General features: G+C 53.2%; 12 protein-coding genes across 12 annotated transcripts; 5 read left to right on the top strand and 7 right to left on the bottom strand.

Annotated features, from left to right (window-relative positions):
* Window positions 1–344: 344 nt before the first annotated feature.
* On the bottom strand, window positions 345–3,832 carry SNOG_04798 (hypothetical protein; the record flags this gene model as incomplete). Its single annotated transcript, XM_001795158.1, has 4 exons — window positions 345–1,443; window positions 1,601–2,341; window positions 2,474–3,061; window positions 3,213–3,832. 4 exons carry the CDS (start codon window positions 3,830–3,832, stop codon window positions 345–347), a joined length of 3,048 nt encoding a protein of 1,015 aa, XP_001795210.1.
* A 553-nt stretch (window positions 3,833–4,385) lies between these two features.
* Window positions 4,386–5,306, bottom strand: SNOG_04797 (hypothetical protein; the record flags this gene model as incomplete). Its single annotated transcript, XM_001795157.1, has 1 exon — window positions 4,386–5,306. The coding sequence occupies one exon, from the start codon at window positions 5,304–5,306 to the stop codon at window positions 4,386–4,388; it is 921 nt and encodes a 306-aa protein (XP_001795209.1).
* A 266-nt stretch (window positions 5,307–5,572) lies between these two features.
* On the bottom strand, window positions 5,573–6,088 carry SNOG_04796 (hypothetical protein; the record flags this gene model as incomplete). Its single annotated transcript, XM_001795156.1, has 1 exon — window positions 5,573–6,088. One exon carries the CDS (start codon window positions 6,086–6,088, stop codon window positions 5,573–5,575), a length of 516 nt encoding a protein of 171 aa, XP_001795208.1.
* A 1,481-nt stretch (window positions 6,089–7,569) lies between these two features.
* Window positions 7,570–9,481, top strand: SNOG_04795 (hypothetical protein; the record flags this gene model as incomplete). Its single annotated transcript, XM_001795155.1, has 4 exons — window positions 7,570–7,655; window positions 7,784–8,366; window positions 8,415–9,271; window positions 9,331–9,481. 4 exons carry the CDS (start codon window positions 7,570–7,572, stop codon window positions 9,479–9,481), a joined length of 1,677 nt encoding a protein of 558 aa, XP_001795207.1.
* A 64-nt stretch (window positions 9,482–9,545) lies between these two features.
* Window positions 9,546–10,652, bottom strand: SNOG_04794 (hypothetical protein). Its single transcript, XM_001795154.1, has 3 exons — window positions 10,256–10,652; window positions 9,937–10,194; window positions 9,546–9,883 (listed from the first exon to the last, which is right to left on the bottom strand). Exons 1-3 carry the CDS (start codon window positions 10,571–10,573, stop codon window positions 9,749–9,751), a joined length of 711 nt encoding a protein of 236 aa, XP_001795206.1. The 5' UTR covers window positions 10,574–10,652; the 3' UTR covers window positions 9,546–9,748.
* Window positions 10,653–11,225: 573 nt separating this feature from the next.
* SNOG_04793 (hypothetical protein) lies at window positions 11,226–13,332 on the bottom strand (the record flags this gene model as incomplete). The annotated part of the gene is made up of 2 exons (XM_001795153.1): window positions 11,226–13,289; window positions 13,315–13,332. 2 exons carry the CDS (start codon window positions 13,330–13,332, stop codon window positions 11,226–11,228), a joined length of 2,082 nt encoding a protein of 693 aa, XP_001795205.1.
* A 1,059-nt stretch (window positions 13,333–14,391) lies between these two features.
* Window positions 14,392–16,062, top strand: SNOG_04792 (hypothetical protein; the record flags this gene model as incomplete). The annotated part of the gene is made up of 1 exon (XM_001795152.1): window positions 14,392–16,062. The coding sequence occupies one exon, from the start codon at window positions 14,392–14,394 to the stop codon at window positions 16,060–16,062; it is 1,671 nt and encodes a 556-aa protein (XP_001795204.1).
* A 528-nt stretch (window positions 16,063–16,590) lies between these two features.
* SNOG_04791 (hypothetical protein) lies at window positions 16,591–17,490 on the top strand (the record flags this gene model as incomplete). Its single annotated transcript, XM_001795151.1, has 1 exon — window positions 16,591–17,490. One exon carries the CDS (start codon window positions 16,591–16,593, stop codon window positions 17,488–17,490), a length of 900 nt encoding a protein of 299 aa, XP_001795203.1.
* A 228-nt stretch (window positions 17,491–17,718) lies between these two features.
* On the top strand, window positions 17,719–19,536 carry SNOG_04790 (hypothetical protein; the record flags this gene model as incomplete). Its single annotated transcript, XM_001795150.1, has 3 exons — window positions 17,719–17,791; window positions 17,861–18,309; window positions 18,394–19,536. The coding sequence occupies 3 exons, from the start codon at window positions 17,719–17,721 to the stop codon at window positions 19,534–19,536; spliced, it is 1,665 nt and encodes a 554-aa protein (XP_001795202.1).
* A 529-nt stretch (window positions 19,537–20,065) lies between these two features.
* On the top strand, window positions 20,066–22,231 carry SNOG_04789 (hypothetical protein; the record flags this gene model as incomplete). The annotated part of the gene is made up of 1 exon (XM_001795149.1): window positions 20,066–22,231. One exon carries the CDS (start codon window positions 20,066–20,068, stop codon window positions 22,229–22,231), a length of 2,166 nt encoding a protein of 721 aa, XP_001795201.1.
* A 1,179-nt stretch (window positions 22,232–23,410) lies between these two features.
* SNOG_04788 (hypothetical protein) lies at window positions 23,411–25,868 on the bottom strand (the record flags this gene model as incomplete). The annotated part of the gene is made up of 2 exons (XM_001795148.1): window positions 23,411–24,610; window positions 24,636–25,868. 2 exons carry the CDS (start codon window positions 25,866–25,868, stop codon window positions 23,411–23,413), a joined length of 2,433 nt encoding a protein of 810 aa, XP_001795200.1.
* Window positions 25,869–26,596: 728 nt separating this feature from the next.
* On the bottom strand, window positions 26,597–27,055 carry SNOG_04787 (hypothetical protein; the record flags this gene model as incomplete). Its single annotated transcript, XM_001795147.1, has 1 exon — window positions 26,597–27,055. One exon carries the CDS (start codon window positions 27,053–27,055, stop codon window positions 26,597–26,599), a length of 459 nt encoding a protein of 152 aa, XP_001795199.1.
* Window positions 27,056–27,643: the final 588 nt, after the last annotated feature.

Raw genomic sequence — 27,643 nt, 5'->3', positions numbered from 1 at the left:
GGAACTTTCAGAGTGAGTATGTGGTGAGGATCTTGGATGAGCAGGTAGAGCTTAATTCTCTACATTCTTCGTCTTTTTAAGAATTCATGAGTGAGTGAGGTTTTAGCGTGGTTAGAACCGTGGTAGAGTCCGTCTGGTGCACCATGGTAGAGAGAGATTTTGACAACGGAACTACTACCACTGGCGCGAACACCTTCAGGCAACACAAGATTGTACAAAACATTGAGAGAAATCCATTCGTTTAGAAATACTCCTGCTAGCATACATCTGAGCCTCCCAAACGATATGTGAATACACACAGGCGCCGCCATTATCATTACACATTACCCTCGCGGACCACCAACCTACAAGCCAGCCAAATGCTCCCCTTCCCGCCTGCTCTCTGCGCGTGTAAGTGACATGACGCGCTCGTGCTCCGCATTTTCCTGGTCCTTGAACATGGAAATGAGGTCCATGGTACTGCGCCTCACACTAACAAGGCTTTTGTCCTCACCTGGGCTGTCGTCCTCACCCATGGAAAGGGACTTGGGTCTTCCACTCCATCGGCTCGCATTGCTCATACGACTGAGTTGGCTCGCATTGCGTGAGTGTTTCAGGCGTCGCGATGACACGGTATGAGAGTGTCGCGAGCTGGGCTTTCTGTCCAAGGAGATACAAGACGAGCCACCGAACTCCTCGAGGGCGAATCTGTTGTCAGTGCTAAGGCGCGGGAAGGACGGTACGCATTTCTCGTAGTAGACTGACCACACGCGAGCACGGTCTTGCGTGTTGTTGCCGTCACCAGTCCCCTCATGAAGATTCGTGAGATCTTTGAGATTCGGCGCGGAAGAGTTTCGACGAGGACGAAGTGTTGCCATAGAGTCGCCAGCCGGCAGCTTACCTTTTGACTTGGACTCGCTGAGCTGTGCACTGTGACGCTGAACCACTTTCCTGCCGCTCCGACTCGGGGGTCTGCTACGAGCTCCATCGTTCGCACCAGACATGAACACCTCGGGCAACAACTCCAGCTCAGGATGCTCGAGGGTGCCACCCGACGCAATCGAGCTGCGGTGTCCTCGTCCATGCTGACGAAATTCAGAGCTTGAGGACTTGAATATGCCGGCGTAGTAGTTTTTGATAAGCTTCCTACCGAAAGTCATGGAGTGACTCTTGGCCATTTTGCCTGTTCCAACCTTCTTCTTGCGCTTCTTTTCCCCAGGCAGGAGATTCGGCGTTGGCAAGCGGTCGGTCGGGTCCAGCATGTCCTCATCGTAATCATCGTTCTGTGCTGACGCGAACCGGATAGCAGCTTCGAGCGCGAAGTCGCGTGTTTCAACACGGTCTTTCTTGCTGAAGGATAGCGTGCGCTCAGGTCTAGTGTGCGATGGGTAGCGGCCCCACGCGCCGACAACGTCAGTATCGTCACCTTGCTTGTCAAATGCTTCAGCAACCTCTTGCGCGGGACTAAGAGCATCTCTTCCGGCTGTGGCACTCCGCCTCGTAGCTGGTTCTGGCCGTTTGCCGAAAGCTCGATCGCCGAAGGTGTGCTGTGCGAAAATCGGCGCAGAAGAGCGCTTCGGGGTGGATACATGGTGGTTGTGATCGCGATAATCTTGAACACTAGGCCTGCGACTGGAGCAGCTCCTCGCTGCGTTCTCGGAAGGGACTAGCATGTACAGCAAGCTCCTTGTTTTTGGGCAGGAACATGGATGCCTTCTCTTCTTGATGAGCTTTGAGCGCCTTGTCCCAGACATGGTTCGCGCTCTTGTTTTTGCCCAGCGCTTCTTGTTCGGTCTGTAGACTAATCAAAGAGCGGGATTGACGCCGTTCCCGATCAACCGGCAGGGCCAAAGTGTCGAAAGGGCCGTCCACATTCGGCTTCGGTGCTTGAGGCTGAAGATTTGCTTCACTCAGACTGCGTAGACTGAGTCGCTTGGGATTCAGGAACTTCATGATTGACGTCGATGGAGTGAGTTTCTTCTTGGGCGGCGAAGGACTGAACTCTTCCTTGAATTTGGACTTCTTTGTCTCCGCCACGCTGTTCTTTCGTGCTAGCAACGGCGGTTGCGCCAGTAGTGAAGTATGTGGTGAGACTTCCTCAGTGGATGCCAGTTCCATGACGCCGTAACGATGCAGAGGCCGAGGCGTCTCTTCATTATCCGTAGGGAATGAATTTGAGTGCCGCAGTTTCCTCAAGTCGACCGATGAGTGGCTGAAGTTCGCCACGGAGCCACCAAAGCTCTCGGGAGGACTCTGTGGTCTGCTTGAGTAGATTGAGGATGCAACATCAGCACGGAGATCGTGTTCGTGGGGCAAGACCCTTCCCCATCTTCTAGGCACTTTGTTGCTGGCAAAGCCCGAACTGGAAGTCTGCCGCTCATGCCGAGCAAGCTCTGTGTGTATTTTCGAGAAACGACTCTGATCAGATACGGTACGTTGTCTAAACAGTTGAGGTGCCGAGGGCATCCCCGGTGCATCATCGAGTTGATCCCACGACAACAGTGAGCCGGAGCGCAAGTGATGCGAGATGCGCATGCTGTACAGATGCACAGAGCGACGGTGGTTGTCTTCTCCCTGATCCTCATCTTTGGTGTCTTCGGCACTGGTGTTGTTGACGGGAGGTGCGTTCTCTCGGAAGTCACGCCGAACGGATGCAGATGGGCGAGGGCTAGCAATTGAGGTTGGCTGCTGGATGCGTATTTCAATGGCACGAGCAGATGTTGTCAGGTCTGTGATGTTGGCGTTCTGATCCAGCTCATCTGGGCGGACTTGCTCGGTAATTTTGTCGTGATGGCTATCCTTCGCTTCAAGATCCGAGACCATGGTTGTCTTTGACGGTTTCAGGCTTGCGTGACGTGGAGGTACAGGAAACTGGGAGAGGCGAAGACTTTCGCTCATAACCTCAGCCCAAGGTACACCGTCCTTGTCATAAGTTGTGAGACTTGGAAGTCGCATTGGTGAGAGGGGCGAAGGCTTTGGGAGACCCATCGACGTGGCAGAGTGAGATCGCCGCAGTGCGCGGCTTCTTTCATTTGGCTCATCGATACGAAGATTTGGCGTGCTGAAGACTTGTGCAAAGCGACTGGAAAGCGAGACCGGCTGAGTGTGTTGTATTTGGTAGGGCTGGACGTCGCGTTTAAGCTCCGTGCTGCCAGGCCGTGGGGCAGATGACCTAGGTGTTGATTTACTAGCAAAGTCAGCAAGCGCGAGAACTTCAGGTGAAGACTACTTACCTTCCTGAAGAAGGCGCCCAGTCTACACTGTGGATGCTTGGTCGCTTGTTGGGCGTTGCTTTCCCAATATTCTTGGCAACAACGTCGAGCACTTCGGCATCCGAGTCATAGCCTCCTTCGGCTGGCTTCTTGTCACTCAGGAGGTCCTTTCGCAAGTCGTCCTTGGTCACCTTCAGTCGCTGGCGCGGGTCCTCGTTCAGGTGCTTGATGACGGTGTCTCGCTGTTCATTGATGGTTTTCTGTCCAGTCTGTGGTCGGGTCGAAGCATTGCTCTTCTTCCTCGTTAGGTCCTTGGAGAACTTTCGCCTCAAAATGGATCGCATGCTCGTCATCTTGTGCAGACTGTGCAGGCTGTAGATGGACGGACGGCTTGAGCGCGGCCGGGGTGTCTTGCATGGAGACGACGTGCGCTCAGGAGCCTCATCTTGGGCGTTGTCGAAGATTTGTCGGAGCTCATGAAGCTCGCCAGATCGAGCACTGGTGAATTGCGAGTGTGGTGAGCCCGCCTGCTTCGGAAGGAGAGGCCAGTTGGGTGTCACTGCACTGACGCGAGCATTGGGCAGATCTGGCGAGCCTGTTCGGTCGTCTTGCTCCGCGGTGCAGCATAACTTCGAAGCCATGGTGAGCTGAAGGGTTACCGGGAGCGATGACGGACACCAGGGCTCGACTCCAGTCAACCACGTGTGATGGCTTCCTGACAGAAGAAGAGAGGTTTGGCATGGAAATTGATGAAGCGGAGAAGAGAATCACGGGATGGATGCGAGAAAACAGTAGAACCTTGGAAGCAAATGGATGTCGTGTTAGGACGACGGGAAAGCATGCCGAAGCAACATGGTCTGATGGTGACGGTAGGTGTGGGTCAGTGCGTGGTGTTGAGGAAGGAGCGTTCTGCCTCGCGGCAAGCACAACCACAGCAGCGTCTCGACGATCTGATGATGCATAGTCTTGACAGCTTCGTAGGGCCATCAGTGAATTAAGATGCGATTGCTAGAGCGCGACTGCTATTCACGCTGGATGTTGTACCAGCCAAACCGAGCGAAATGCGTCCAACGAACAGCGACTTCACATGGCGCTGCTCGGGCGTATGCGCGATGGTCCATAGGGCGAGCGTGTGAGATGCTGCTCAACGTGGCGCAAGCCCGGGTCATGTCATAGTCATTCAATGCAACTGTTTCATGCCATCATCTTCTTGCCACTTGCATCTTCGCTGTACAACGACTGATCTTTGATCCATGCGGCTACACCCTCGGTGCAAAGCTCGCTGACTACGTCCCACTTGGCGTCTTTCGCAGCATTCCTCACTCTGGTTGAGCTGATGCCCACACCTCTCTCAGCCGGTGCCATGTCTATGTTGTTTCCCCACGCCGGCAAAAAGCCGTTCTTCTCTTCCTCGCCATCCCTCAGTCTCTGCACATACTTCTCCTGCTCCTGCACCGTGCCGAACTCACTCGAAGACTGATCGCTGGGGTCTGCTGGGCGCTGAGTGACGCGTAGCTTGTGGCCAGCATCGAAGAAGGGCCTGAGTGCCGACAGGGGCGGGTCGTACTTTGGATAGTACTTGGGGTTGCAGAAGCGAATGAGCGTGTCGTAGCCGACGAGGTGGACGTGGATGGGGTTGGAAGAATAGAATGGCGGCGTCGTGTCCTTGATGGCGGCAGACTTGTCGCTGTAGTACGGCTCTTTGGTGAGGCCAATGTCTATAGACATGTCTGCAACATGCTCCTTCTGTGTGGACTCTTCACTCTTAAGATGCCGTGACAGGTCTTCGGCGAACACGGTCATGAGGGCAAGGCGCTGCACGAAGCTGGCAGGGCTCGGTGCCTTGTCGGCATTGTGCGTGCTGAAGAGCAAGAGCAGTCTGTATGGCGCGGCTTCCGATGGCGCATGTTGCTTGAGCGCTGACGTTGCGAGCGTGAGATGCGCAATGGACGGCGGGTTGAAGGACGAGTCGAGGATGTACAGTGTGCGCGGTTGCGTGTTGGTGGCATTGACCGTGCGCACAACGCGGAACTTGGAGGGCGAGGCGGTGAAGGAGTGCAAGGCCGACTCGAGGTCTGGCAGTATCGCTCGGATTGCAGCTATTCGTGAAGCCATTGCGGTCATGTGAAGCCTGCTCAGCCATCGTCGGGTGGCTGGAAGAGCTCCAAGCTCGAGAGCTCCTTCCCCACGTCGGGGCCTTGCGTCATCCCCACACGCCCGCGCAACCGCGCAACCTCTCCCACATTCACCCCACGCCCCCAACAAATCCATCTCGACTCAAACCAGCAACCAAAGAATGCGGGGCTACATATCCTCACTAGAAACCCGTGAACACAAATTCACATGGCTATCGTGGTTTGAAGCGCGACCCTCCTTCCACCTCACACTGTGCAGACAAGCACAACCATGCCCACGAATGTTGCCATTGCCAGCACACCGAGCAATATCTCTCCGCGCGACGGATCTCTGACTGACGAGGTGCTCTTTGCCACCTCTTGCTCAACTTTTCTCTTCCACGCCCCGAACCACCACCGCCGTCCGTGGAGGTGCACGTCTTCCCAACCCTGCGCATGACCCTTCGCATCTTCCTCGTCATCACTGCTCAGACCTGAGTCGTATTCCCACATGTCCGTCTTCCAGCAAATAACATCAATCTCCATCCCTGGATGCACACGAGCGTCCCAGTCCCCGCTGCAGATGGGCATGTCTTCGCGTACATCCCACAGCTGTTTGATGGTTGCGCTCTCGCCTTCGAATCCTTCCAGGAGGTCCTTCACATTCTCCCAACGCGCAAACGTCAAGTAGTCGAGGCCGCTTGGTGTATGTCCGATCCTCGAAATGAATGTTGAAGACCAATGGCTCCGGGTTGGCATGCGCTCGTTCGTGACCGCCAGCATCACAGCCACAGTCGGTGGCCTCCGTCTCGCAAAACGAAGATTCTGAATCGGAATATGGCGCTTCCGCTTTGGGTCGTATAGTTCCAAGAGGTATGTGCTCTTGTTGTGGTGCGTGGATCGAAAGTGAGAAGACAATCCTCGACCATGCATACAGGTTTGTTGCTGTGCACGGCGTTTTCGGCATGTACTGTTGGACATCCAGGGTAAAGGAGCCGTCATCCAAGTTCTCGAGATCCCACGACATGCTCTCATCACTTCCAAAAATGGCACATTTCGGTGCAGCTGCGAACATTGCAAATTTGGAGCCCAGGGACCGCTTCCCTTGAGTGTCCCATGCCATTAAGAATGCCTACCAGAACCTTACGCCAGCAAAGCTCTGTCAGGGATTCGACCGCATGTCAATGGCTCCAATGTTGATTCGGTCTGAATTGTCGTCATACCGGTCGCTAATTCTGGAGGTCTCAAGGGTATCACTAACCTTTTACCGATGGTGATATCGCAATCTGGCAGGTCGTCACACTGACACTGACCCACAGAAAGGGGTCACACCCGTACGGCCTGCCGATTAATATCGCAATGGTTCCTTTGGATCAGGAGGAAGGGATGATCGCTTGCATGGAGTCTCCGCGATGGAGAGTATGCTCACGTGAACGAAGACCTGGCAAGCGCTGCATGCGACAGCGATTGGTGTCCTAAGGTTGGTGCTCCATGATTACATGTGAAATATCAAAATTGTGTCATCAACAACACTGAAGGAATGCTGTAGGTTAACCACGGTGTGCACACGGCACCACTCGACAGCAATTCTAAATACCTTCTTGCCGCTCCTCGCCGTTTCAATCCGGAAATCTCACCAGGCGATGGCACATTCCCTTGCAATCATGATCATATTCGCTACGTTTACTTTTCGTATCGACAGCCGCTGCATTCTCGAGGGAACGGCATGCAGAATCGGGCCTAAGATAGAGCATAGCGCACCATCACCGCATCACACCGTCATGTTCGATCTCGCTCTCAGATGTGCGACACAACGCCAGCGCGTGCATACCAATCTAGTGCAAGTCAGTTTCAGATTGACGACTATTGCAAAAGTATGCTTACGCCGCGGTCGCTACCAAGTCGCAAAGTGAACTAGTGCATTTTCTAACGTTCGAGGGCACAAACTGACAGACAAAAGCGCTGTGTGAATGCGATAAATGACCTCCAGATATTGTCGCAAATTAAGTGGAAAGGGACATGGCCGCTGACAATAAATCAGGACACAAGCTGTCTCGAATCAGTCGATGTGTTCGGATAGTCCGCACTTTAACCAGTGCAAGACGGAGTAAATCGACGCAACCATCTACTTGGGCCAACGAAAAAACACGCTCCCACGATACTTTCTAGTCACCGACTCAGATTGTAAAGGTTCATTGCATCCGAGGAAAATTCTCCTTTGCAATTCGACTGCAGGCTGATATGTGCCCCTGTTCTTCTTCATCATGTATTGGGCCAAGCAGACGTTGCCGATGTATCACTCAAATTCACCAACAGCTCCGGCGCATGCATACTTCAACTTCTTGGATTGGTGACATTGTTGCCAACGGCTAGATATAGATGTGAAGACGTCTCTCGACTGTTGCTGTCACAGTTCCAATGACAAGTATGCGTTATCATGAGCAGCACACTTTGTAAAGTAAACAAAACAACGACAAGCATGAGCAACCATACTTTGACCGAGGAGAACGTGACCGCAACAGCATTAAAGCTACTACATACGACACTTCCCGACTTGCTCGACGGCCTCAAATATGGCTTGTTCACCTCCGAACAACTAGTTAAAGCCTACCTTGCCAGAATCACCGAAGTCAATCACATATTCCACGCCACTGTCGAAGTCAACCCCGATGCCACGGTGATTGCCAGATGCCTAGACAATGAGCGCCATCAGCGCGGTTACCGTCGCAAGCTTCACGGCATCCCAATCTTCGTCAAAGACAACATACCCACGCTCGACGCCATGGACACTACCTGTGGTTCCATGGCACTTGTTGGCGCGCGACCAGCAAAGGAAGCGGATATAGTAACTACCCTGAGAAACGCCGGTGCCATAATTCTGGGCAAAGGGAACATGGCAGAGTGGTCGGGTTTTCGATCGACGAGTGGATGTAGTGGGTGGAGCGCGAGGGGTGGGCAGACGAAGGGGGCGTATTATCCCGAAATGAAGGCGAGTGGGAGTAGTAGTGGGTGTGCTGTGGCTGTGTCGATGGGGTTGTGTGCGGCCGCGGTGGGGACGGAGGTGAGTTGATTCCAAGAGATGGTGCTGAACAGGGGCTGATGTGGATAGACGTGCTACTCCATTGTCTCTCCTGCCGAGAAAGCAGGCATAATAGGGTTTAAACCTACGCGCAACTTGCTGTCTTCCGATGGCCTTATCCACGCTTCTCAACGTCTCGATACCGTTGGCTTACTTACCCGTACCGTCTCTGACGCAGCAGACATTCTGCTTGAACTCATATCCCACAGCAATCACCACGACGTATCTGCAAAGGACAAGCTGATTAAAGATATCACATGCTCATTTTCAAAAACGTCCCTATCCACCATGCGCATCGGCATACCCTGGAGCCTGCAAGGCCTCACCATACTGTCCCTCCCCAAACGCGAAGCTTTCAGACACGTCCTCATCGCCCTCCAACGCGCCGGCGCAACACTCGTGCACGACGTCCACATGCCCGGCGCAGCAGAATTCGAAGCCCTGACCCCAGCGCAGAAATCCATCATCCTCGACACAGACATGAAAACCTCCATCAACACCTACCTCTCCTCGCTCGTCACAAATCCCCAAAACATACACAACCTCCACGACCTCATCGCCTTCACTAAAGCCTGTCCCGAAGAGGAGTTCCCGGCCCGCAACGTCGAGGTTCTCGAGCGCGCGGAGCGTACGCATCCAGACGACACGTTGTACCTCGACATGCTTTCCCGCGACGAATATTTCGCCGGCCAAGGCGGTATCCCAGGCGCGCTGGACAGGCGAAGGTGCGACGTCCTGCTCCTGCCCACTCTGTCCGTCACGATGCAGACGTTCGCAGCGAAGGCGGGGAGTCCTGTGCTGAGTCTGCCGATGGGAGTGTATGCGGAGGACACGCTGGTTGAGAGGGATGATAGGAATGGGTTGGTGGATGTTGCGCCGGGGATTCCGTGAGTTTTACTTTCTCATGATGCTGAGGAGAGGGGTGTGCTGATAGGTGGTATCACAGGTTCTCGGCTTATATCTTTGGACGAGCAACAAAGGATGAGGATGTGCTGAGGGTGGGGGATGTGTTGGAGAAGGCGCTGCGGGTCAGGAAGATGTTAAGGCCGTACATTGAGGCGAAGAGTGAGATTGGGGATATTCAGGGGGGCGGGTGAAACCGGGAAAGGGAAATGGAAAGTATTTTGTCAGTACAATTATTCGGACTTCAAGGACGATGGATTGCTTGCGGGTCTTTCATTCGGAACATATTTACATATCCCACATGCCTCGTCTTCGCTCGCCGATGCTCAATGAATGTGGTATCCAACTCCGGTGATGCGATGCCAATATGCGTGATGAAGACAAAACCCGAAACGCCGCGAGAAATGTAAATCGTAAAAGTCGTGAATGAAATCAGGATGCGCGGCTGTGATTGCGAAGCCTCAGCCGGCTTTTGGAACAGGTTCGAGCATCCTAGTGGCTCTTGTCGTCCGTCGCATGCGCGCTTGAAATGAAAACATGGCGAGCTGGATGAGCGCCAGCAAGAGGAGGATGAGTTGTATCCATTTGACCACCACCTAGTTCTCTATTAGTAAGTTTCCGGAAATGAGAGAGAAGAGGCATCACTAACAGTCTCGTTGCATGCAACAGAAGCGTTGTACCGATCCGCACCTCTAAGATGCATGGGCAACAAATTGCACGAACCCATTTCTCGCGTGCAGTACTTGTTGGTATTCGTCTTGCCGCCACTGACTGCCCAAGTGCGCGAACTGCAGCCATCTGCGTCACTGCCTTGTTCTGTGTAATGCAGTACTAAGGAAGCGAGTGCTGCTGCTGCGCCGGCGGTGCTCATCACGATGACGGCGAGGACCCAGAAGCGGCGTTTACCCTACATCAAGTCAACATCGGTCTACAAAAAAGTAGCAGGAAAAAGTATATGGAATACATACTGAAGCCAGCTGCGTATCCATGCCGGGTTTCCGCAACGTGCACCAAGCAATCATCCCGGCAATCGCCGCGCCAAAACACAAACATCCCGCCGCAACAGTCGAATCTGTCTCTCTATCCACATAATACACAATCGTATCGTCGTATCTGAAGCTCTGTGTACGCTCGTTGAACTGGTCAGTCGTGACGCGCAAATCCCGGGGCACTATCCAGTCGCCGAGGATCCAGTAGTGCGTGGTGAGCGCCACGGAGACGAGGGAGAGCAGGAAGAAGACGATGCTGGGCACGAGCGCAAGGTGGAGGAGCTTGTCGTACTGCATGATGCATGCACGTCGCAAAGTCGGATGTCGTCGCAAAAGCGCGGGAGACTTGCATGGGCATCACCTACCTAAAGTACGAGGTACATCATCACGATAGTCAGCCTGACCTGCTCCTGCCGGCCTCGGCCCTGACGCTTTTTAACGCTATTTTACGAGGACGCCGCAGACCAGCAGTGCGCTATGGCTGGCCAAGACGTGGTTCGACCCATGGGATACGATGGGAGCGTGACGAGGCGCGCACTTGCCTCGGGGTGAGATGGTGCGCCGGTCAGCAAGCGCCCCAGCCACGCTAGGCTGCATGATGGGAGTCCACATGGGCAGGGAGCCTTCTCAAGGCTATCCCATAAGGGCGTGAGGGTTCTTTTGATGATTCGGGGGCTGTGGCTATTTTGGGGAATGGGGACTCGGACATTTCGGGTCATGCGGTGGGAGGTGGAAGGTGGAAGGGGAGCTCGACCCCGCGGTGGGAAGATGCTTCGCCAAGATGGACGACCACGTCCGAACGAGCCGGTGCAAGGCTATAAGAGAACACGAGAGCACATCAGGAACAGGCAACGCGGCTAGTGTTACATAAGCTTCTTGCACGGCAAAGGCTTGCCGTTGTCTGTTTACTGCCACCGTCATGGACAGTGCGTCTGACCAATTCGCGACACTAAGCCACGCCCAATTTCCGCTCCATCCGGTCTGCATGACGGCGCTGTAAGAGTGTCGGCCCAGTTCGAAAAACACGTTTCCTCATGGCCCCGTAGAAGGCTCTTGATAGCCGTTGGCTTCCAGCGACCACTCTCGCCGGACCTGACATGGCACGCACCCAGGCCAGTACCACTCCGGCTCTCTCCCACTGACAGGATTGCGATACTGGAACCACATGCGCTGGATATCCGGCCACTCTGATGAACGTCCCTCCCCCGCCTCGAAACGTGCTTTCCCGCTCGCCCACCTCCGCCAATGTCGCGTCTGGGGGATACTTCTTCGTCCAGCCCGCGGGCTCTGGATTGGGCGCACTGCTATTCCGCGGCTTCGGATTCACCCAGCCCTCCTTCCACGACGTCGACTGCCAGTAGAACTCGTCGATGGTCACGCTCCACAGGCGCCACTTGCCTTCTTCAAGCACCACTTGGTCGTGGTAGATGGCGCTGTTGAAGCTACCGGCTTTGGTGATTGACGTCGAGGGCTGGAGCAGCCTCGCGCGCATGGTGGCCGATCTCCCGTCCTGCGAGACTAGGATGACGGGCTGGGGGCGCCAGTGGTAGGATACGCTTGTGCGTAGCGTCGAGCGATTGGTGCCATATGAGGCGGTCATCGCTCCTGTTATGCGCGCTGGTGTGTGGAAGAAGCCGGCGAAAGGTGAGAGTTTGTGACCTTGTTTTGCGAAGAGACCTCCCAGCTCTGGGCCCAGGATGTCGTCAGCATAGTAGCCGTATGCATGGGAGAGGTTTTCTGAGCCATCAAATGCCGCGCTGCGGAGGAGACGACGCGTGAGATCCTCCACGGTCGCGTTTGAGCTGCGCTGCGGGCTTTGGCTAGGCATATCTAGCCTGCCCGCAACGTTCAGGAAAGGCGGCAGGTAGGTATTCGGAACTCTAAGCCTGCCTCTTCCCCAGCCCTCGTAGTAATCAGCCACAATGAGCGGCGTGATCTCGACATCTTGAACTTTCCACACGCCATCTTCTTTCACACAACGATGTCGAAAAACGTTGAACTCCCACGATGCAGCATGAGTATTGGCAGCACCCAGCATCGCGATCTCAATGCCTCTAGCAATCGCTTCGTCGCCATCAGCTTGCACTATCATGTCGAAGATCGGATGATCGTTGTTAATCCCCCTAGTCAACCCCTCCGGTCCCATCCCCTCCAAAACCCTCCTCACACCCTCTTCACCCATATACACCGACCCATTACCAAACCTCACCGTGGTATTCTCCGTATGCAAATCCACCACATCCCCCCACATCCTGCGATCCACATAAAACCCCCTCGCATGCACAAGATTCCTAACCTCATCCTCATCATTCAACCTCTGTATCCTGCTTTCCAACTCCCCAATTGTGCCCTCATACACCTCCACGTCTCCATGAGGAACAGCTATTGGCACGCCCGCGCTCTCGGGCGTGAAGTGAAACGGCACGTATCCAATCCCCCCGGCGCCGACATTCTTCCATCCATCCGCATACGTGCCGTCGTACATGTCGTGGTATCTCAACAGCGATACCCGCCACCCGAGTGGTGTCAATAGATACTCGTTCTCATACACACCGCCGCGTATACGCGTGCCTCCCTGTCCATCGCCTTGGAACCATAGCCCGTTCCACCGCCCCTTGGCGCGTTGACCATCCGCGCTGAGACTTATCACGGGCGTTTCGGCGATGAGCGTGTTCAGTGAGCCGGGCTGGATGCCGTCCATGCCTTGAGAGTCGGTATGCAGCCATGTTTCGATTGCAGGGGGGCCGTGCAGGGTGGTGTTTGCCCAGGTGAATGTGCTGTTGGGCGTGAAGAGGTGGCTGATAGTGCGCCATTCGCCGAATTGCGCCAGGTGAGAGATTTGTTTTTGGATGTTTTTGATGTTCCGGAGGGATTCGAGGGAGGAGGTTGAGTGCGCGAGGGTGTCTAGTGGTGATGCGTGGATTAGTGAGATGAGGAGGGTGATGGTGAGTAGGAGCAGCATCTTGCCAGATACTTGCGTGAAGTGAGGGATCGAAACGGTGGCTTCATGCAGCTGGTCGAGATACATAGTCCTCAACTCCATTAATCGTCGTCATTATGATCTGCCCGGATGCGCTTCAGCAGGCTCATATCGAGTTCATTCATTCCGGCTCGGCAAGATCCATGCAAATGGTTGATCGACAAGCCCGTACATTGAATTCTCCGCATTCTGCCATCGGACGACAACTGCCGGACTCTAGCTTCCCATCGTCAGTCGCAGCGGTATTTGCTCGTGCGCGAAGTTCCTGATATGTGGTGTGAGCTGGTCTTGTGGGGCTGTGTAGCGCCGATCGCATGGAGTACTTACTCCATGTTATCAGTTGCGATGGAAAGTGACCAGGGTGCCTGAAGATATACAAAGAACCTTGCCGTCGCAGTCGAAGCCTAGCGATGCTGTGTATCCATTCAGGTTATTGGATGGGCTACGTACTGTTGTACCCTGGTCGCCTTCCGTCGCACTTCAGAATCTGTAGTATGTAGGCGCCGGCCAATGCGACCTGCTAAGCGCTGAGCATGGAGCGCTAGCGATACCAAAGTTTCGATGTTGTTTCATATGACTACGCCGCATACTACTTTGGATGCTCAATCAGTATGGCGTTTGCTTTATGATGCGTGTCGAAAGCGTTTGGCAGCATTCACACATTCTTCCCGTTAGAAAACCGGCCTCCGTTCGTCGTATTAACAGCTCGCAACAGTGTCTGCAAGATGGGCAACAGTTCCTACGTTACTTGCCAGGTAGGCAACTACAAGACGTTTTCTCCAAAGATTTCAGCTGAGCATAATAGGCAAATGGGGCACATACACCATCGCGGGGCGCGGACGTCTTTGCGTTGTTGGTTGCATTCTTACTTGGTGTCATTCTATCTACTTCGTACATTCATACTGCTCAAGCACTCCGCCGAACTTCGCCCTCGGTGTCCCCATCCTTATCGGACAGGAAGACTACTGCAAAGCGTTCCGGGCGGAGTTTGGATGAACAAACAAGATGTATCGGGGTTGATTGCGCGGTGCAGACCCTGGATGATGCCTCAATTGCCTCTCACAAGACAGCACTGTTGTGTGATGGCCTTCAAGAGACTTTGGACGAAGCTCCATGTCAACCCATAGGCAAAACGATGGAATCAGTCGTGTACGATGCTGGTTATCAGCACGTAGAGCTAGATGATCTAGATGACCTAGAAGGTCACATCTTCACGAATGAATTCGGAGAGGACAAACCCGAACCAGCCCTGCCATTGTTACCGGAATCTCATCAACTCACGTCATTTACATTCACCATCCTGAGCCTACTTGGAGATCGAGTTCCTCAAGACTGCACTCCTAAGAAATCAGGTCGGCATCGAGATGAAAAGAGACCGCACTTCTGGTGGTCAAATGGTTGCTTCAGGGAAGCGCGATTCGAATACAAGAACGGGGACGGCAAGAAGAGCTTCATTCAGGAAGACTTTGATGAGATGGAAGTAATTCTACGATCCATAATCTGTCGTTATGCAATCAGCATCCAAGATCATGTTGCATTAATGCGTCACATAGACAGAGTAACTCCAGAGGCGTACTTTGGACTCTGCAAGCTTGCTATCGACCAAGGCAACGTTTGGGCCTGCAAATGCCTACTACTCCGTCGTTTGCCAGAAGAGATCGGTCCTGCGAGCAGGCTATCAGCACTTTTCGAATACGCTGCGCTACGCGGATCCTTGGATGTCATGAAGAAGCTTCACAAGATGGGCATCAACGTTGAAGGGGATAAACAGACTCACCCACTTAGCGCAGCTGTGGCAAGCGGATCTATTGACGCAGTGAAGCTTCTATACGAATGGGGTGCGACGCTAACTCGAAAGAATTGCAAGTCAATTGTGAAACGATACAAGCAAACACCACTTACCATCGCCGCCTCGCATTACGACGTAGCGATGGTGAAGTATCTTCTCAGTGTAGGAGCTGTGCGCAAAGAACCGGAACCTCGCCACGATGCATTTCAAATCGCCTTGGCCGATCACCAACCTTCTATGATAATATCTCTTCTCAAGAGCGGCATCACATTCGCCGAATCTCACACACTACCTGAGAGGACGTTGGAGATCGCCGTGGCGCAAGGGAACGTGGAACTTGCTGAGATTTCGCTCCGGGCAGGTGCGGACCCCAATGCCGAAGAGCATTGCGTCCGGTGCGCAGACTACCAAGAAGACCTGCCGCCCACAACTTATGGGACACTGTTCCAGTGGGCGTGTGCTTCCGGCGACATAGACATGGTGCAGACGTTTCTCGACCACGGCGTCGATTTCGATAAACCACTACAGTCATGGGCGAACTGGCGGTACGAAAAGCCGGTCTACGTCGCTTGGTCGTGCGGGCATTTGAATGTCGTTCGAATGATCCTGGGGTACTACGACGAGATCGAACTCGTGCAGTTCACCTGCTACGTTGTGCAAAAAGGCCATTTCTTCATGTTTGAGCACTGCATGGAACACGAAGCTGTTCGGAAGCAAGCCTCGTGGCTCTTGAAGAAATGCTTATCTAGTCTACACAGTATGAGTAACGCGAAATCGTTTCCGTCCTCGACTGGTAAGGGGCATGTGTTGATTATAAAGGCTCTCATCGGGATGGGGGCGTGGTTGCCTTCGGATAAGACGTGGCATTTGTCGAATGCCGTGCTGTCCTGGCTGGGACACAAGTCATTGGAAGACTTTCTCGCGAATTGCACCTCAATGGAAATTCCTCGTCGAGATTTGTGTGCTGAGGAAGTGAGACGGAGGGCGTTTTGGGGATCCAAGGATAGCGGTTGGTAATGTTCGAGGGTTTTGTCACTAGTCGTCTGTTCTGACTCGAATAAGGTGTTACAAGGCAGCAACGTTAAGGGAGGACAGAGTTGAATTAGTTGAAATTAAGCGCTGCGCTATGTCAATATAAAAACTGCCAAAGCGATATCATGGTGATGACGAGAAGTGTCCCTTCAGCGCTCTGCTTGTAAACAGGCGACTACCGTGGGGTCACGCTCGGCGCTAGGACTATTCATGTATGTATTGAAATTGTTGCTAGCTGCAATTCACGTCAGCCCAACAAAAAGAGACACGCAGTTGATCTTAATTGGTCCAACAATGGATACAAAAATAAAAAGAAGCGAGCAGGTGTAACATGGGAGCCGAGCTTTTTCATGGTACGCTAAAAGAAAAGGGCGCACCTTCGTTTAGTACAAATCGAACATGTGAGCAAGTACGATCACCTCAACTCACGTCCGGCCTCTTGTAGAGATCCTTATTGCCTGTTTCATCATCAACAAAAACAACACCACCACTACCATTACCCATATTGAAAAGATGCCCTCAATTTACCCAAGCAATCTTCCAGGCCCTGACGAGTCGGCCAGAGGAGTAGGCGATGTGCTCATAGGCGAGGACAAGGCGTACTCTCTTCTTAAAGCATGCTTTTCTGGCGACGACACGACTCTTCGAAGCTTGCTATCGCAGCCACAATGGATCCAAACAATTCTCGAGGAACCGAACACCATCTACAGCGTTTGGGTCGTAAGAGGCGTGCCCAAGGCGTCGGCAAGACCAACACTCAACATCGAACGTTGTTTAACGCTTGCTGCTGCCAACGGTCGCGCTGCTGCGGTGTCTGCATTGCTTTCCTTCGCAAAAAGCCAGAGCATCGACACATCTACCTTCATGACGAGACCGCTGATTAAACACGCTATTGGCGCTGGGAACGCCGCTGTCTTCAAAGCACTTGTACACGCAGACCCGAGAATCATCAACCTCCCGCTAGGCCACCGTGCGCTGCCACTCTTCGAGGCCGTCAGGCGGAGGAAATACGAAGTCGCCGCTGTACTCCTGGATCACAAAGCAAATCCATCACATCCTATCAATTACGGTCCCTACCGCTCGAGTCTCATGTTTCAAGCCGTGTCTGGTGGTCCCCGCATGATTAAGATGCTGATTGCACACGGCTTTCCTGTCAACGGTACTGCTGCGTTACACACTGCTGCAAAACTCGAAGAACTCGAAACCATGCGCCTCTTGCTGCAGCATGGGGCCGACATGAATGAGGCTCTCGATCAGTGGCGGAACTGGACGCCGATGCACTTTGCCACCTCTGAGGGGCAACTCGAGGCTGTGGAGTTGCTGCAGGAATGGGGAGCACACTCCGACTTCAAAGACGAAGATGGGAAGACAGCTGCGCAGATTCTGGAAGAGAGCAAGGCTGTTAAGTACTGAACGCCCAGCTCTGTAAGTTGCAGATTATGGCTAGAGAGACAGTTCGGGTGGTGGGCGTTCTGGAATGGTTCGGGTGCTCTAGCTTCCTCCGATCACCGGCTATGACGTACTTGGATTGATTAACAGCAGACAGTAGATAGCTAACTGCATTTTTAGATTGCAACCTTTATTGAGCATGGATTTCTTTGCTTCTAATCGTTTCCCGAATGTCACGCACCTGCTTGTATCATGAGTGAGCTATTACACGTGATTGTGCCGATTCTACAGGCTATCGCAACTATTGCGCCAGCTATCTATACCGGTACATACTACATCCATTACAAGACACAATCCTTGTCCACATCACATGTCAGTCACTGATTGCCTGTAGGATTTACCTTCGCATACACCCACGTCGTCATCCCGCCCTTAACCACACACGCCCCGCCAAAACTCCTCGCAAGACAATGGCTTCAAGCCTACCAATTCGCGCCCATATTCGTCGCACCACTGATCATCCTCGGCGCATTGAGCAATGCGCTACTTGCCTATTCCACCGCCAACTCCTTGTACATCGTGGCAGCAGTCGCGAACGCGAGTATTATACCATATACTGCTCTGTACATGGAGCCCGGTATCAACGGAGCGGGGAAGTGGAAGGTGCAGGAGCTGTTGCGGGAGGATGGCTTCGGCTTAATGGGAGTGGGGCAAGGGACTGATAAAGACACGGCGAGGGAGACTTGGAAAAGGTGGGCTGAGGCGGTGGATATGAAGACTATTGTGGAGATGTGGGCGTGGACGAACATGTGGCGCTATGTTATTACGGGGTGCGCGGTGGTGGTGAGTGCTGCCGCTACAATCATGGGAACATGAGACAAGTGGGCACTTGATTTCTGTTTATTGCGGCAACCTGTCGAACTCCAGAGTTGTGCGCGAAGTGGCATCGTGCGGCCAAGGGGTCTGGAAGCTGCCTGGTCGGCTATTCAAGCAGAGTCTGTGCTGCTAGGCAACTCATCGACCGTGCGCATTATTTCGCTCGATGCGGCACGGCAGTACAAGTATAAGATACATCGCGCAGCTTATTGTTTATTGCTCAAGGCCGCGACATTGACCTCGAAGAGTTGCGCCAAGATGAACCTGCAGCGAGACGAACTCGTCAGCATCATTACTGACTTTTACGTCTTCCTGACGAGCTTCTACATACCATCCTCTGCGCTCAAGTTTCCGCCTCCAGGTGGCTGGCCAAACATCACGGAGGAGACAACGAGGAATTCTAACAAGGCGCCGGTTGTTATCGATCTCATTAAGCATTTGCCTTACATTGAAGATGACGATCGTGGTTACAAAAGTGGATTCGTGAGATACATCCACTACAAGAGTGTAGTAGTGGACTATTCGGTGTATACACCCGAGCAATTCGAAGAAGGCGATCTTGATCAGGGAGAGGAAGGTTTGCAGATTTGGGCCGAGGAGCTCGAAGCGGAAAAGGCGGAAGCTGGAGATGACGACCAAGAAGAAGAGGAGGATGACGAAGATGATGAGCAGGGCGATAACGATAACTACGCGCAGTCTCAGCATTCGAACGACAGCGGAGTTTCAGACCTAAGCTTTGCAGAAGAAGAAGAACCATTTTGGGAAGACGACGACGACGACTACGAGATCAAACTCCGCAACCTGATAGTCTTAGCACTCGGCCACGAATCCGGTGGTCGCACACTTATCCTCGATGTCCGGAAACGCGAAATTCACGAAGACATTGTGCGATTTATGAATGTATCACCTGTGCCAGTCAGAAAGTTCTTTAACGATTTGCGCGCAGATTTCGAGAAGTTGGTCCTGGTGCCGATGCCAGAAGAGATCGAAGAAGCGGAGGACGGCAATACGGATGATGATACTCAGGAGTATATTGAAATCTGGAAGGAGTGTGGATGGCCTGGAGAGGGATTTAAGAAGGAAGAAGCGTTGGTTAAGATCAAGGAGTGTCACGTGAGGGAGAATTTGAGGTGTGATGAGAGGATGAGACTAGAGGCTGAAGAGAGGGAGAGAAAGAGAGCAACGAAAAAATAAGTGTAGTAGTCTCAAGTCTTCTATGAATTATTCTTCCGGTGTCCTATGATATCATTGCCTTCCCAGGTGGCACCAGGCAGCGGACAAATTCCTGTCCGCCATCCACGGACGAGAAGAACGGAGAGGTGGCGTAGCCTGTATATATTCCAAAGTTCCAATGAAATCAAGGAGAGCATATCGAAGCTGCGTATAAATTCAGGCTCCTCTACGCTTATGCCATGTAGGTGTAAACCGGGTACGAATTTTGCCGCTGCCTGGTGGTGGTCCAGAGTCTTTTCGGACTACTATCAATGTTTATCTCCTACACACCACTCTCTGGCGCCACAACCCCGAAATCCTGGTATTTAGCAACATGGCTCTTCCAGAGGGGCGTCCATATACTTCAAACGCCAAATGCAGGCCAGCATGCAGCTGACCTCTCGCCAGGCTGTAAACAGCCCCGCACCAGGTTGCGGAGGCCCCAAGCTGAATCTCACGCGTCGCTCAGTTCTACATTCCTTCAATCTCGCTCCATTTGCTCATGAGCGAGATGAACACTTATCAATACGAGCCGCTTGACGCGAACAACAAGGAAATACGCGTTTTACATCTCCAGCCTGGCGCCTTCGAAGATCCCATCCACGTATCTATCGAGCACATTCATTTCGATCCACCTACACGTAATGACTCGTGGGGAGTTGGTGACGAAGAGCTTCAGACAGTGCGAGGAACACTTCCTTCCAACTGGAAAGCTCACAGAACTCTTGAGGGTCGACTTATCTACTCACTCTGGGATGATGAAGGATCAAATGTGATTAACACTTCATGGAAAACCCCGGATTCCAGTCCAAAAGACTACACGAAAAGCCAACACGCTTTAGGATTACCTGTAAATAAGATTGACAGCGCATTCGAGGCTGTCTCCTACACCTGGGGTACCATTGGCTGCCCCTCGGACATCGATATCGTCCAAGAGCAATCGCTATCAACTAGGGTTGGGAAAATCGCTATAGGCCTTAATCTTTGGAAACTACTGCATCAAATCTGTAGGACGTCTATGCGCCGTACTTTGTGGATCGATGCCATTTGCATCAATCAGAACGACCTGCTCGAGAGAAGTGAAGAAGTTCCGAGAATGCGTGCCATTTTCACATGCGCAGAACGTGTCATTATATGGCTAGGGGAGACTGCGCAGGATTCAACCACGGCTCTTCACGCCCTCAATCTTATAGGGAGGCAACTCGAGTACACACTCGACGACTACTTTTTGCCAGCTCCGGATCATACCGAAGCAAATTGGTGGAATGCAAGCCTTACTATACCGCTTGATATGCCTACGTGGAATTCGATTGAGGCTCTGATGCAACGTTCGTACTTTGAAAGGCTCTGGACTGTGCAAGAGGCCCAAGTGGCCAGCCCTTCTTCACTCGTGCAGTGCGGTGCAACTGAAGTTCCATGGTACTACGTGCGTAGAGCCTTTATACGGTGTCGATATCAGTTCGAAATATCTTCTCAGGTGAATCGAAGATTCACCGATCATCTCTCCCGTAATCTACGGGGCTATTCTCCTATGATTCTATTCGCGCTCGCATCCGATCGCAAGTGCAGCGAGCCACGAGACAAGGTTTTTGCGATTCTAGGACTATTGCCGCCAACACTCACCAGGCGCATTCGGCCGCTCTACTCGCTGCCAGTAGAAGATGTGTACATGCAGGCTTGTGTGGCAACAATTCAATCGACACGCCGCCTAGGAATTCTAGAATGTGCCAATCCGCAGCACTCAACTGGTGACTACGCGACCTGGGTACCGAACCTCACGCAATCGATCTTCCGACGTTATAGTGTCGGAAGATCAAGTCTTGCCAGTAGCTTTTCTGCCTCGCACGTATCGTTCCAATCGCCATGTTGCTTACAAGTGCGCGGCGTCCTTCATGGACGTATCACGGCTGTCAGCCACATAACAACTAGCCATGCCACGCACGACTATCCAACTGTCTGCGAAATTATTGATCGGCAATTTCCGAATATGACTGATGAAGCTCGCCTGAGTACATATCTGTGGGTGGTAACTCAGGGCTATCTGAGCGACCGATGGCACAAGCATGTCGCAACTCCTACTTTGCGAGAAGCTCAGGCCATGCTTCGAGATGCCTGTATAAATGTTACGCCGAACGTACAAAAAACCTACAGGGACTGGTTCGAATCGAATTTGACGGAACAACGGTCCGGCAGATTTTTTGTGACTGATCACGGCCATGTCGGCTGTGGTCCGCCTTCCATTCATGTTGGTGACCAGATTTGCATAGCGCTAGGCTCTGATCACCCTATTTTGTTGAGGCGTACGGTAACGGAGGACGAATCCACAATGATGCATCGTTATGTTGGACCATCGTACATACATGGCCTCATGGAGGGCCAAGCACTTTTAGGTCCTCTACCACATTCATGGGACATGATCATCGATCATTCCAACCACATCTCCAGTTTCTCTTTCTTGAACCACCAGACGAAAGTATGCACCACACAAGATCCCAGGCTAGGTCCGCTGCCTCTAGAGTGGGAGGCAGTCGAGAAAGAGTATGAGACCCGACCCCCGTTCTATGTACAGCATCATCGCAACAATGTTACTGGTGAGTTTATCAACTCAGATCCCCGACTATCACCAGAAGTACTCAAAGCCCGAGGTGTGGATGTGACCACGATCGTCCTCGTATGATCTGGTGACCTGTTCACCGCAAATCTGTAGCACGACACGTCAGCCGCAGCTTCGAATTTTCCAGGGATCTATGAGAAGAACCTTTCCTTGACGATGAAGAATACTCAAGAATTGACGGCACGTTGACATGCTTCAAAGCCACTGAACACCTACATTTCCTTGAACAAAGACGATCAATCGCGCGTCTCACCACGACATCACTAGGATCCGACACCAATCATCCCCCCACGCCTTCACAACTTCCAAACATTCGAAAGAAACAACAACCAACAAGAAACAACCACATATCCCACCCTCGGCGCTACACACTCGTTCCCGTCCCTGCGCCACCCTCGCCACGTACAACGCCAAGTACGCAACCACATCACTCACACAGCACACGAATATTTCCCTGCACGCACACACGTACGAATTGATTTACCAATGTAGAACGAGCAACGAACCAATTTCCTAATACGCACAACGCAAGACACGCTTGATCTTCAACAAGTATCTCTCTACCCCTCCATCTCCATGTTTCTCGCACTCACCATCTCCCGCGAAATATCATCGATATATAAACACTCTCCATAATCCTGTATTCAAATAGCGAAGGTGTTTCTGTCGTGAAATTGGATTGTACCAACATCACGGCCAGAACTACTACACTTTGTTTCCACGCAACTTCTCCACCACACCTCACATTTTAACAACCACAGAGTCTTAAAATGCCCGCAATACCTCCCGCAATACCGTCGATGTCTTCATCCCCTGCAATAACATCCTCATCCTCCATATCCTCCACCCCATCCTCTACCTCCATACCTTCCAAAGACGTACCACAACTCCGAGGCGGATGCAGTCGATGCTGCGACGGGGGCCACCCGGGGTTTTGCTGTGGTTGGTGAGTCACCATCTAGCAGACAGGAAAGGGAGAAGAAGGAAGAGAATGTGCTAATATGAACGTGAATACAGGCCGATTGACGGATGTTTATGTTGCGTCGTTATGTAACTTTGAGAGAATGAGCGAGGGAGGAGGGAGGAGAGGCATTTCAGTAATGATATATCGTTCGCACTTCCGGCGAAATGCGCCAATATAAAAAAAAAGCTCGCTATGTATTAAAACGCCAGATTTCCACATTAATCATGCCCATCTCATCCCAATCCCACAAAAAAAACGCCATCCAACAACACTTCTCATCACAACGACTCATCCACCCTCTCCTGCACCAAATCTACCTGCTTCACCGGATGCAACAACATGCCCGGCAAACACATCCTCCCCTCACCCGCCAACTCCTCTTCCTCCCCTCCATCCCCATCAACCTTATACCCCAACCACCTCTTCCAAAGATTTGGCGCGAAACCAGCGTTATAGTACCAGGTAGTACCTAAGAAGTTATGCTGCCTCTCGTCGCTGAACACGCTCATTTTCGCACCGCCAGCCGCGCCGTTGCGCCCGTTGTTGAATATCGCAGCGAGATATTGCGTCGGCCACTTGCGGTCGATGAAGACTGGGTGCGGCGCATAAACAGCTTTAAGCCCGTGGTGCAGGGCGACGGTCGCGGGCCACATTTCGGTGAACATGGTGTGGCGGAAGTGTGTTTGTTCACGATGCATGGTCTCGAGGAGGCGGCGGCTGAGGCGGCCTGAGGTGTTGATTGCGGCGCGGCGAGGGGGCATGCCGTGCGTCTTTTCGTAGCCGGTGACGTCGTTGGCGAGCAGCCAGTTTGTTTGGTCGGGGTCGAACAGCGGGTTGAAGACGATGAGGTCGGCGGGTTCGTTGACGCCCCATTCTTGTCCGGGGACGTCTTCAATCATGGCATGGGGTGGCTTGACCGCTTCGTCGATTTCGATGTCGGGGTAGTCTTGGGGGAGGTCGGGGCCCCAGATTGGCTTTTCTGGTTTTTGAACTTTGGTCTCGGGGACGTGTGGGTTCGGGGGAAGGTGTGATGACCATCTGTTGGCTTGGTTGTTGGTGCCATGCTCTGTTTGGACGCGGACCATGTGCTTGAAGTCTTCCCAAGGTCCGTGGACTGATGGTACGTAGAAGCGAGAGTTGCGTTCCCAGAGACCCTTGCGGGCCTGAGCTGTAGCCCATTTGGAGACCTGCTCGAACAGATGGTAGTAGTGACCGGTGTAGCGCACATCCATCTCCCAGTTCCAGAAGTACTCGAACTCTGGGTGTTGGTGGGCGAAGTAGGTGACGGGCATGTACGCGCTCCTGTAAGCACCGTGGACGGGAAGGTCGCGGAATTTCGAGTCGAAGATGCCGCCGTAGATGAGGCTCATCTGGCGTTCTGACCAGAGCGTGCCCATGCCGACGAACTCTTCTGGGAGAGCGTTTTTGAGCACCTCAGCGTACACCTTCTCATCGGCCCAGATTTGCTTGTTGTCGTCCTTGACGTGGATCAACGAAGTGCACCTGGTACTCGCCGCCAGAAGCGACGCTAAGCTCGGCAATGAGCGCGCGGAGGTACATGATGTCTTCGTCGTCGTACTTGTAGTCTGACCATGTTCGGACGAGGACTGCAGTGCGGTGTAGCAGCTTCTTGGGCGCGGCATCGGGTGTTCGCTCTTTGGTGGTGTTGGCGAGGTCGCGCTTGCTGGTAGCCATGGCCTGGAACGAGTTCTCGAGAGCCGTCTCGGTCGACATGAAACGCGCCTTGTTCTTCTCCAAGCAGCGATGCATGACCTCAGCCCATTGTACTTCCCGGTAGTCGACTTCGGGCGTGTTCTTCCACACCTGCTCGACGCCCTCGCGGTCGCCCTCCATGGCGGCGCCGGTGCCTCCTCTTCTCTTGCTGTAGCCGAGTCCATACGGACCGAGACGGCCGAATCGCTCAAAGCAGACATCGTTTCTCAGGCCCAGCACGTCGTAGCTGCCCATGACATTGTCCGGCATGCCGTCTGTCACGCCGTTGTACGCTCTCGTCGCAGGGATCTGAATCGTGTTGTTTGCGTCGAGGTAGCATGTTTCGACTGCGGCGTATTCGTCGAGGTAGGAGGCACTGCTGTAGGCTGGGTATGGGTCGAAGCTGGACGAGTCGGGGATTTGCGCTCCCTCTGCCCTCTTCACGGGCGCTTCCTTCTTAACCTCCTCCACGGGCAGATCTGGCTCGATGTCCTGCTTAGTTGGGTACTCGGGCGTGTTCTGGTCCCGCGACTTCAAAGTCCGTATGCCGCCGTGGTAGCGCTTCAGGAAGGGAAAGCTCTCCCACACGGGCGGCGGTGGCGGTGACTTGTGTATGCCCGACTCGGCGGTCCGTATCGAGTGCCAGCTGCTGCTGTACAGGAACCAGGCGAAGAAGAAGAGCGTGCCCGCTATGGCCAGCCCAAAGTATCTCGTGCATGCTCGCGGGTTGCGGCAGCTGTACGGGCTGAGCTTGGGCCGTGACTGTGTTCTCCGATGTGATGGTGGTGACCGCCCGTTAGGCGCGAGAGGCCGTGATTCGATGTTGTTCGGGTTTGGGTCGTATGAGGCCGAAGTATGCCGTGAAGAGTCCGACGACGGTGTGTCGGGCTCGTCGCTATCGTTGTCGCTCTCCCAGTCCTTCTCGTCGTAGTCGCCGTCTTCAATGTCCCGCCTCGACGCCTTCAACGGCATGTACACCTTCGCCTTCCGCTTGGCCACTTGGAATGGCCGAAACCCCAGCATTCTCGGGAATCGTGTGTGTGACGCCGGCTATTGCTTTCGTTGGCCCCGGTGGGCGGTCCTACAGGAATGCAGAAAAACGTCGAATGCGCGTGTTTTGTACAGTTCGCACCAGAAGCAAGATGTATGTAATTGCGTACAGAGTGCTGAAGCGAAAGCGTGTAGAGTAACTCAACTGCGAAGTTTAAACTTAACGAATTGGTCTCGAATTGAAAGTGTTAGCAGTTGTGCGCAGGGATTCGTCGTGTTGCGCCAATATGCGGTTAGCGCCAAACAGTCCGGCGGTTGGCGCAACAACGCCCTTTTCACGCTGACCCTGATCATCTCCATCATCGCTGCACCATGGCGCTCCATCAAACATATGAACACTGACGACTAGTCACGCATTGTTGCAAAAGATTTGCAGTCGAGTTCTTATCATCGCGTTGAACGAAAATCCCCATTACGCAGGATGCTTGATTCAATCAACCTGCGAAGCGCACTGCCTTGCTAAGTGCGTCAGCAGTACGATACCGCTCAAAAGTTCAACGCACACTGTCAGCATCATTGGATATCGACTACCAACATGTTGAAGAATTTGTTCTTGGAATCATCGTTTATTAAATGTTCATTCATTAACATCACACCATTGACCATATAACCAGAAAACGCTCACAGAAACACACAAACTCCTACGCTCAAATCAATCAACGCATCGCATCCACTTCTCCCAAGCAAGCAACATCTCCCGTTTAAGCCCTAGGCACAGCCTTGCCCAAACTAATCAGCGTACTCTTCTCCGCACTTCCAATCTCTGCCCCCAAGTTTGCTGCCCCACTAGTCGAGCTTCCATCAATCTCATCCAGCGCCTGGGTCAACGCCTTGGTCGCGTCTCCCAAACCTGCTGCTTCGCTTAACGTCTGGAAGCCATCGCTGATCTTGTCGAGCTGGCGGCGGTGTGGTCCTGGGCCAGGCGGTGGGGGAGCTCCTGCGCCTCCGGCACCAGTCGTGGCACCGCCAGTGCTGCCCTTGAGCTGGGCAACGTTCTTGGCGAGGTTCTGCTCGGCGTTCTTGATGGCGTAGCCGATACCGTTGTCGGTCGAGCTGAAGATGCTGTTCAGCGCGGCACCTTCGCCGGCGAGTTGGGGGGTTGGGAGGGCGAAGGCTGAGCCAGCCAGGAGGAGGGTGATGAGGGTGGTGAAGGATGGCATGGTGGTGAGTAGTTGATTGAGTGATTGCAGTCGAACTTGAAGGATTTAAGAAGAGGCGGTCAAGCGCTTGCTTGCTTGAGGTATGGGAGATGAGAGGCTGTGAAGTGCTTGCTTGATGTGGATGCTGATGTGGATGTAAGATGGAATCACGCACCTTATTATACCTCATGAGCTCCTTCACTACTTCACGATAGATGACAACATCGCGTCCCTTACCACAATCCCATAACGCTTCTTCACTTGCACAGATGCAGCGTGACGTCCCTTCAAACTTTCCCAGCCGTCAATAAAGCGCTATTATCTTCCCTTATACATCGTTTCCTCTGTCTTACAGGCCAGACAACCGAGAAGCTGACATACCACTGCATCGAAAGCGCGCACGCAGGATCCTCCCGCGCAGACACCAGGAACTCTCAAGCTCCCTAGGCATGAGCTTAGCTTCACCAACACAGCCCAGTCCTCGTAGAAATCGACCTCTCGCTCCCTACAGGCCAAGCCACCGAGCCACTGACGCTCAACGACCATACCACCGCATCGGAAGCATGTATACTAAGCCTCCGTGCACCAAAGCCAAGCGCCCTCAAGCTC

The sequence above is a fragment of the Parastagonospora nodorum genome (assembly GCF_000146915.1).
Source record: "Parastagonospora nodorum SN15 chromosome Unknown scaffold_7, whole genome shotgun sequence".
Classification (NCBI taxonomy): domain Eukaryota; kingdom Fungi; phylum Ascomycota; class Dothideomycetes; order Pleosporales; family Phaeosphaeriaceae; genus Parastagonospora; species Parastagonospora nodorum.
The sequence above is the reverse complement of the archived record's forward strand: the minus strand, read 5'-3'. Positions and strand labels throughout refer to the sequence as shown.

Bases quoted from the DNA above. Each gene is read 5' to 3' on its own strand.
- SNOG_04794 (XM_001795154.1), bottom strand. From the start codon at position 10,573: ATGCAGTACGACAAGCTCCTCCACCTTGCGCTCGTGCCCAGCATCGTC. The intron at 10,195-10,255 runs GTATGTATTCCA...GACTTGATGTAG, and splicing joins TGGATACGCAGCTGGCTTCA to GGTAAACGCCGCTTCTGGGT. The intron at 9,884-9,936 runs GTTAGTGATGCC...ATAGAGAACTAG, and splicing joins CTGTTGCATGCAACGAGACT to GTGGTGGTCAAATGGATACA.